Source organism: Myotis daubentonii, chromosome 1, assembly GCF_963259705.1.
Source record: "Myotis daubentonii chromosome 1, mMyoDau2.1, whole genome shotgun sequence".
NCBI classification, from domain to species: domain Eukaryota; kingdom Metazoa; phylum Chordata; class Mammalia; order Chiroptera; family Vespertilionidae; genus Myotis; species Myotis daubentonii.
Genome location: NC_081840.1, coordinates 11,610,841 through 11,620,468, shown reverse-complemented (window position 1 = coordinate 11,620,468; position 9,628 = coordinate 11,610,841). Strand labels below are relative to the sequence as shown.

General features: G+C 52.7%; 1 protein-coding gene across 2 annotated transcripts in view; it reads left to right on the top strand.

The window, feature by feature from the left end:
- Positions 1-651: 651 nt before the first annotated feature.
- Positions 652-9,628, top strand: part of KCNK10 (potassium two pore domain channel subfamily K member 10) — a 111,558-nt gene continuing 102,581 nt past the window's right edge. Inside the window, exon 1 of one of the 2 annotated variants that reach the window (XM_059688776.1) lies at positions 652-1,537. In XM_059688776.1, the coding sequence (XP_059544759.1) occupies positions 1,495-1,537 (43 nt within the window). In that variant the 5' untranslated portion in view covers positions 652-1,494. Of the gene's footprint in view, positions 1,538-4,810; positions 5,308-9,628 lie in introns of those variants that run through there. The other variant, XM_059688766.1, reaches the window with a different exon arrangement.

Sequence of the window (9,628 nt, the reverse complement as noted above, 5' to 3'; positions counted from 1 at the left end):
AGTGAACACAACATTTGTGCGTGTTTGAAATTTTTTCAAAATAAAAAAATTGAGGGAAACCCAAAACAATTCCAGCTCCAGCTCTCAAATTTTTTTTTTTACCTGGGATTATGTTTTCCTAATAACTCAGAGAGAGGGAATCACCTTAAAACTTTTTTATAAGGAACTCTGCACATTTTGGTTAAATGCTTGGCACAATGCTTTATGGGTGCTTAAATTATATTTTCTCAAGGGCTAAAATTTAAAACAAAGCAACTCACAGAGGGAGAGGATATGGTTGCTGGTTATGAAACACGTTCATCAACCCGATGTTCTAATTACAGCTTCTTTGGAGTTCAGAGTATGCTGTCCTCATTAACCCCCATCAGAGGTCTGAGTCAGGCAGTAACGCTGCAGGATTTACACACAGGGGGTTCTTGTGGAGCAGTCGAACATCTGACACCCTCTGCCCTGTAGCTGCCCGTATGCCTCTAGCCTTTCCCAGAGCAGTGGAGCCCAAGATTAGAGCAACATATATTAAGGATGTGCTTCTGCAGATGCTGGTTGGGACACGGAGACGAATGTTCTCAGCTTAAATGCTGAGAACACAGTGGCAACTTCACTAGGGAAATAAAACATTTCTGGTAGAAGAAGTTCGAGCGAGTTCACTTTCGTACAGAATGGTCCCATCGGTTTTATACCAGTGACTCTACACGGGGTGTGTATGGGGGTCTCTTCACAAAATGACGTGGTTCTTTTGGGGAAGAGGGCTGGGAGGTGACTTGGGAATGGGGGAGGTCTTGGAAGATTGGGGTTTCTTCTGGACCTCCAGGGGAAACAACCCGAGGCCGATGAATGAACGCATCCTGATATTCGTGAATTAAAGTTGGTTCTAATCAGATCTGTTCCCCTTCTCCTTCCGTTTGTGGAACCAGCACTAAGCAAGGCTCCCCAAGCTGCTTCACCTCTCCCTGTCCGGACTCTTCTCCTGCTGCGCCCCTGAATCCCTGTTCAGCAAGGACTCTTTCCTGCCGCACCCCGCGATCCGCCTTCAGCAGTCCTCAGATGGAGCGGGGCCTGGGCAGCCACTCCGAGACCCCACAGGAAGCAGTCAGCTCCCCTCTGCTCCCCCACAGTCCGGGTTGCGCAGTGGGGAGGAAGTATAGGAGCCAACTCGCGGAAAACTTCCGCGGGGAGATGACTGGGCCACCTGGCGCTCATTGAAGTGGTGCCGCCAGGACTGCAGGTTCTGAGCTGCGGAGACCGGGGGACCTGCAGCCACGCCTCCCGGCCAGGGCCTGCGTCCCCCCCCCCCCCCCCCCCCCGAAAGCGCAGGGGAGGCTGCCCGCAGGCGGGAAGCTGAGCCACTTGGCACCACGATGCTTTGTGGTCCTGCCGCAGGAGCCCCAGGCGGTCGCTTCCCCCCCGGACTTCGCCCGCAGCCATCAGCAATAGCCATGGAAGTTGGGGCAGCACAGAGCGAGAGGGAACCGCTTGGCGCGGCATCTCTTCTGGATGCTTTCCCTCTGCACAGACGCCTTCTTCCCGCCTGGCTGGGGTAAGTGGAATCCAGTTTGCAGTAACGAAGGCAGAGAATGGAAGCTGATGGAAGGGCATGGCAGTAGAGCAAAGGGTTAATGTGCTAAGTTGTTTTACTTGGGGCTGAGGCGGGGGAGTGGGGGGCGGGCTTATCCCTTACACCCCACCCCCAGTCCTCAGCTGTCTATTCCAAATACTAAGCAGATTAGGAGTTGGACTTGATTTAGGCCAGTTAGGGGAGGGGGTGCTGGGGTTAATTAATTAATTGGTTAATTTTTGCTGAACTTGCCCCAGCTCCCGCCCTCCCCTCCCCCCCCCCCCCCCCCCCACACACACCCTCTGAGAAAGCAGAATGAAAGCAGAGATGAGAAAAAACTCCAGAGGTTGTTCTTGGTGGTGGTGGTGGTAGTTGTGGTGAGGGTGGTGGGGAGGCACTGAGTGATTTAGCAGAGAGATGATCATAAGGGCCAAAGACTAGTGCCCATCTCTAACAGCAAGAGGACTCCGCAGCCCTGGTCCTGCTCCTGCTCCCTCACCCCGGTGGGTCCGTCCCAACCCTCCCAGCCTCTAAGCAGGCCTTCCGTTGTCCTGCTGATGCTTTTCTGGGGAAGGTTCTCCAGGCCCCAATATAACTTTTAAGAAAAACTGCAAACCATCTTGTACACAGGGGATGCTCCCTATTTGTTCTTTGATTGGCTGAATCATGCACCCTAAGGCTGTATATTGTGCCTCGGGAATTTGCCTTGGACAGTGAACTAATTCCCTGATGTAGACCCCAGGGCAGGAGGTTAGTCCAACTCATTTTGCAATGGAGGGGCTGGGACCAGATGAGCTCACTTAGGTTTGAATCTCCGTGTTGTGACCTTGGGAGTGTTTTGGGGTGTGTGTTTTTTGGGGGAGGGGGGGTTGTGGTTTTTTTGTTTTGTTTTATCTTTCTGAGCTTTGATCTTCTCACCTGTAAAATGGGACTCCTTAGGGCTTCCTCAGAGGAAAGATGTAGGGAAGCTGGATGGAGAGAAGTGTGAGAAGGAGAGGGATGCATTTGATAAATGTTAGTCTGACATCCCGTCCTCAGAAGATTCAGGCGAGAGGGTATCTTTCCCTGTGGACACCTCTCTGACTCGGATGCAGGTGGGAACATGGCATGGCGGTGACTGGCCTAGAGCCCTCCTGGCCGTGAGCACTTGAGGAGAAGGCAGAGAGAGGCTCTGCAGGCTTTCTCGGGAGCTCACCAGCTGTTCCCTTTGGGCTTGGGAGCAGGATCCACATGCATACTGATGTCACTGGGGCATGGCAGGAGAAGCAGAAATTCCTTGCTCGTCTCATTTCCATCTCATCCATCCTCTCAAGCCTTCTAGTGGAAGGAAGCAAAGTGCAGAAACAGAGTCTCAGAGAAGCTGGCTCTGACGGGCCTGGGGAACCTGCCCGGGACCTGTGCGCTCCCTGGGGTGGCTCTGTCAGATTGGTACCAGTTTTTTCTGAACAAGGTTTGCAGAGAACTCTGGCTCCAGCCATGGCAGCCTGAAGGGTCAGTGACCAAGCACTCACCAACCTCTGCCACGGATGACAGTAGCCCTCTGTGCATCTTGCCCTGGAACTCAGAGCCTGGATGTGACTGTGGAGAATCGATGAAGAAAAGGATGCCACTGACACAGGCCCCTCAGAAGCCTCAAGCAGTTCAGAGAGCAAAACTCCGTGGAGGGTTTAGGGCCCCAGCTGGCAGGCAGGAAGTCACTTTCCCCTACTTAAAGTGAAGGCAATGACGTCTAACGCCAGCCATGGGCAAACTACGGCCCATTTGAAATGAATAAAACTAAAAAAAAACAAAACAAAAAAAAAAACAAAAACGTACCCTTTTATGTAATGATGTTTACCTTGAATTTATATTAGTTCACACAAACACTCCATCCCTGCTTTTGTTCCGGCCCTCCGGTCCAGTTTAAGAACCCATTGTGGCCCTCCAGTCAAAAAGTTTGCCCACCACTGGAACCCCACCTCATGGCATGGACCGTAAGGCCCATGCCTATTTTGTGCTTTGCCATATCACCAGCACCTAGTGCAGTGATGGCACATCGGAGGGGTTCAACATATGCGTGGCATGGACAGTGAACGGACAGTAACTTAAACTACTTCCTCTCCAACACGCTGTATGCAATTCATGCCTTCCTTTAGCAAGTATTTCTCCAGCATGGACTAGTGCACGGCTCCCATGCTGGGCACCCAGAGTCATTTCTAAACGTTGTTCAGATGGGTACATCCAGTGGCCCATACAAGACCATCTCAGCCCACTAGGTTCTCTTGGAGACTGAGGTCCCACCACAAGCTCTTGTGTAGTTTCAGGCGGAAGCGGGACGGGGGGGGGGGGGGGGGGGATGAACGTGTCTGGAGCCCCGCGCACCTGTACCCACTGGGCCCTGGGACTCCTGGGGCCACCGCTTCCAGGAGTTGCCAGGTCTTGGCAACTCCGCTTTCCTCTAGGGCCACTGCGTCTCTCTCCACCCTCTTCCCCGGCCTCCAACCAGCGGCCTCAGCCGCCCGCCCGCAGGTAGCAGGAGAAGAACCGGGGCTGTGCCTGGGGAGCGAGCTTCCTGGGCGGGAGAGCAGAGCTGATCTGAACGGTCCCAGAACAAAAGGCTCATGGCTGGCACCTGCGTCCTCCGAGCGCGCCGGGGATGTAGATTCATTCGGGGCGCAGGCGAGAGCACCTGGCGCGGGAGGACACCGGAGCGAAAAATGATGTGAGAAAAGAAGCGGGGTGCGCCCAGGGTGGGAGCGGTGACAAGAAGTGATCCCTGAAGCACAGGTCTGCGGCAGGGCCACCTCGGCTCTTCTTCCACCTCCTGCAGCGCCTTCCAGGCAGCCAAGCGTGTCTCCGGCGGCAACTCCACCAAGAGCCGCGCCTGCCTCCCCGCCCGCCCGCCCGCCCGCGGAACCAGTAAGTAGCTGTGCGCCCGCCGCCTGCGCCCGCCCCACCGCAGCTTCCGAACCCGCAGCTTCCCGCAGCCCGCACCGCACGCACTCGGCGGGGCAAGTCCGCAGCTGCCGCTGTCTCAGGCCAGGCGCCAGGGGCAGAGCCCTGGCCAGGCATCTCCACCCGCCTCGATCTCCCGTCTTGGCGCGGCTTCTGCAGAGCAAAGCGCAAGCAGGGAGGGTCGCCCGCCCTCGCTGCGAGCTCCCTGCGCGCCGCGCCACCCCTCTGTCCAATGGCTTTTCGGGGGTGGAGAGTGGGGGGCGTCGCCTGCAGGCGAGGAGCCACTGGTGGGGTGGGGCGTGCGCTCTGCACCACCGAACCAGGCTGACGTGCCCGCCGCCGGAGCGCGCGCCGGGCGAGTGTGTGTGCGGGAGTGTGTGCACACGCCTTGGGGGCTGGAGTGACACTGCAGTGGGCTTCTCCCTCCGCAGCCCTCCAGCGGCTCGGCCCAGACCTGCCCGCACGCTCGGCGTTTTCCATCTTCCCGAGCCTCCTCCATCCTCCCCTCGAGGACCTCACTTTTCCTTGTACCCAGGGGGTTGCTCCCAGGCACCGCTCAACCGGTGCAAACATCCCAGCCGCCTCCAGTTCTCTCCTAAGCCACTATTTTCCATTTGTCTTTCTCTGGGGTTCCTCCGCGAGCCAGTCCAGGGCTCCCCCATCCTTGGAAATTGTTTTTGTTGGACTGCTGTGCCGAGGTGTTGAAAGCTTGAGGACTTTATCATTTTGATTCTTTCCCTTTCCTCCCCATCTGGGCAACGGAGCAATGAAATTTCCAATCGAGACTCCAAGAAAACAGGTTAACTGGGATCCTAAAGGTTGGTATCTCCTACTTTTGGCCGCCCTCGCCCTGCCTGCCCTGCCTCCACCTCCGGCGTGTGCGCGCCTCCGCGAGTGGAAGCACTCTTGCTCCCGGCAGTGTGTGTCCTGAGGCAGAAAAATGCGCCTGGGAACAGCAGTAAGGGTGGGAGGAGGGTGGAGGCAGCGTGGGTTCCAAACCCAGATAGTGCCTGTCATTATCATATAGTCATTGTCCCTCCTGGATTGTTGCAAAATCTATTTAAAGATACATCAAGCTGGCTGTTTGGCTTGAAATTGCACCAAGTGTCGGTATTTGCTTTTGACTTTGTGTGTGTGCGGGTCTGTGTGTGCCCTTTGTTTCTGGTGATCTTTGTCTCTCTGGCAGATGGGTGCGGTGCCTCCCCCTGGACCTGGGGCTGCTGCGCTGCCTGCTCAGGGTGTCCTCAATGGGAAAGGTTTCCTGGCAGCAAGAGGAGCTCAGATCTACAGCAACAGTCCCTGGAGGTGGCCCTTCTTGTAGGGCGTGCGTAATAATGGAGCCCAGGGGGCCTTCTGAGTCTTCCCTCAATCTTATTACCAAACCAGGCAGCTAGTTTGGCTCTGACCTGAGTAGGAGGAGGAGGGGGCAGTGGTTTGTGAACAGGGTGGGGCTGGAAAGGGCTGGGGAGGGGGCAGTCCAAGCAGTAGTGTCATTTACAAGCTAAGAATGTTGGACAACGTTTCCTCCAGGCAAGAGACTAAGTCAGATTTGCTGTGCCTAGCGCTGGCCACCGTGTCTGTAATTAGCATACAGATGCTAAGGCTCCTCTTGAGAGCATATGGGACTGGGACAAGTTGAAAGCTAGTGTCCAGTTTTGACAAGAATGCTGTATTTAACATTTCTCTTATCTAAAGGCTGATTCTGGCTTGGACACACCTCTGTATATATTGGGGTTGAAATTTCTTTTTTAGATGTGTGTGCGTGTGTGTGTGTGAGAGAGTGTGTTTAGTGTTCTCTGAGAGTACTTTTTCTTTTCTTTTCTCCAGACTGGAAAGGAGGAAACCCACTCACTCCTTAAGTAAATGTCTCATGGATTGACTGGCTACTGAAGAGTGGAGAGATAGTGCCAATTTTTAACCCTAAGGCTGTTACACCTTAAATATGACCTACATCTTCCCTTTTGTCTCTAGATCTTTGGGAATATGGAAGTGTGCCTTGGTTTTTGTTTTGTTTTTGTTTGTTTTTTTCTAATTCCCTGCAAAACATATTCATTGAATACCTGCTACATAACAATTGCTGTCCCAGGTACTGGAAATACAGATAGAATAACACAGACAACAGCTCTGCCTTCTTAGAGTTTATAGTGAGGGAGACAGACCTAAACCAATCATTGCACTGAGTAATGCATAATTATAAGCTTACTAGTGGTCCGGTGCACAAAATTCGTGCAGGCGGGGGTGGGGGGGTGGGAAGAGGGTGTCGCTCAGCCCAGCCTACACCCTCTCCAATCTGGAACCCCTCAGGGGATGTCCGACTGCTGGTGTGGGATCAGGCCTAAACCAGCAGTCGGACATCCCTCTCGCAATCTGGGACCGCTGGCTCCTAACCGCTCACCTGCCTGCCTGCCTGATCACCCCTAACCACTCTGCCTGCTGGCCTACTTGCCCCTAACTGTCCCCCCACCAGCCTTCTCACCCCCAACTGCCTCCCCTGCCAACCTGATAGCCCGCCAATTGCCCCCCCAACAGCCTGTTCGCCCCCAACTTCCCCCCGACCCTGCTGACCTGATCACCCCCAACTGCCGGGGTCCAACCCCAGCAGGTCCAGGGGTCCCCAAAGGTGTGGACGGAGTCGGTGAAGAAGGAATGGTCTCGATCTCCAGAGAGGTTCTGCTTCGGATCTCCAGCCAGGTTCTGTGGCCAGGTCCTGGTCCGGTTCTCTTGCCAATCTCCGCAGTCAGGTTCAGTCCAGGATCCCTGCCATGCTCTCTTGCCAGGCTCCACCTCCAGGCTCCGAGGCCAGTCCCTGTCCAGGATCCTCCGGCATGCTCTCGCCAGCGAAGTTCTTCTGTCTCTAGAGAATGCTCTGTGTAGGTTCTGTGCCTAGGCTCTGTCTCTCTTGGTCCTGTCTTCCAAGCCCTGTGTTCTTGATTCTGTGTTCTGAGTTCTGTCTTCTTGATTCTGTTCTAAGTTCTGAGTCTTTCTGTCTTGTTACAACTGTATTTATACCAGTTGATTCAATCCTATCAATCTCTATTACAAAGGTTAGGGCGTTTCTTATCTCCATTCCAAGGAGAAAAGATTATGTAGTTTAAGCATGATTGTTCATAGTTAAAGGGATTAATTACCCGCCTGGCACTTAGTTGAGGGGTTTTATTCCCTCCCTAACTTCAGGGGGAAATCCCTACCTGGGGATTCAACCTTTCTCGGAGAGGTGACTTTGGTTAAAACACAGCGCCAAGAAGGTGAGCAAACATATTAAGAACCGTATGCCATATATGCCAGGTCCCTTGAAACAGCAAGGATGGACCGGCTCCCAGCACCCAACTGCCCTCCCCTCCTGGCCTGATCGCCCCTAACTGCTTCTGCCTTGCCCCCACCACCATGGCTTTGTCCGGAAGGACATCCAGAAGGTCTCCTGGTCTAATTAGCGTATTACCCTTTTATTAGTATAGATGTATGTTCCATGAAGGAGAGCAGCAGTGTTTTAAGAAAGTATCTGATAGAAGAGATTGACAAGAATCAGGGGAGGTGGGTGGTCAGGGAATGCATTCAGACACTTGTATTGAGACCTGGAGGATATGTAGGGATTAAATGACTAATGAGGCGGACTGTTGCAGAAAAGGAAACAGCAAGTGCAATGGCCCCGAGGCAGGTGTGTATTTGAGGAACTGAAAGGAAGTTTCTATGGCTTGAGCAGAAAGCAAGGGAGTGTGTGTTTTGAGGTATGGCTGGGGGATCTGCAGGATCAGACCCCGAAGCCACCTGTTCTTGCAGGTAGGGTGTGATTGTGGCATGCAGGAGAACCATAATCATAATCTTAAGTCACTGAAGGGTTTCAAGTTTCAAAATAAGTGCTGTGTAGCTCTTGTGGATGTGAGGGACCAGATACCATGGTGTCAAGGGTGAGGGAAGGAGAAGTGGATGGAGTAGGGGGCTACCGAGGACACGAAATCTACAGGCTTTGAGTGAAGAATTTGTGGAAGTGGAGGAATTGGAATGACTGAGACAGCAGGGCAGGACCAGTCTTGAGGGAAAGCTCGTGAGTTCAATCCAGGACCTGCTGAGTAAGAGATGTCCCTGTGTCCATCAAGAGGTGTGTCAAGTGGGCAGCTGTCTAAAGAGTCAGGTAGGGATCTTCAAGGAGCTTTGATAGGGAGGACTGTGGGGCTGCCTCCGTGAAGCTTGCCTGGGCTTTTAAACTACATTTCTATATGACTATCATTCTCTAGATATTTATGTCACAGTGATAAACACAGATGAATCCCACATGTTAGAGCCTGACACAGTGACGAAATAAGCAAGTAGCATCTACAATCACAACCATTGATGCGAAAAGTGAGAAGACCCTAATAAAAATAACAGCATTTGATGAGCAATCATTGCATGCCAGATGTGTTCTGTACATTATTTCATACTAGAGGCCTGGTGCACGAATTCGTGCATGGGTGGGATCCAGCCAGCCCACCCCAATCTGGCCGATCGGGTGGCTGGGGGGAGGGGCCGTGGACAGTTGGTCGGCTGGCCCTACCCCCTGATTAAACTCCCCTGGTCAGACTCTGGGTCGAACTCCCAGTCGAGGGGACAATTTGCATATTAGCCTTTTATTATATAGGATAATCATTTTCAGATAAGCATTATGATTATGTCCCCATTTGACCCTGGATTGCCATTAGGACACCCCTGAGCTGCTACCAGTAAGGTGCTTGGCTGTCATGCACAACTGTTCCTGAAGCTGGGGTGACAGTAGTTTTCCCTAGCCAAAAGGGTGGAGGCAGAAGAAGAGTGGAAGTGACGGTGACATATCTCACACCTGTATAGAACTATGTGCCAGACGTCGTATCGTTTTACATGCATTAAATAAATAAATTACTAAAATTAATTATACAATAGAAGATTAATTTATTTCATCTTCTTTATTTAATCTCAGGCGGAAGATACTGTCCTTATTTTACAGTTGAGGAAACAGAGAGGTTGAGTAACTTGCCCAAAGTTATAGAGATAATAGGTGGTGGGGATGGATTATATTATAGGTCCTTAAGCACTCTTTAAGTCTATCTCTTAAGTTGTTGGGACCTCTGGCCCTTGCCTTGTGAGGCTACCAGAGTTCAGAGACTGGAGAAGCTTGTTTCAAGGAGA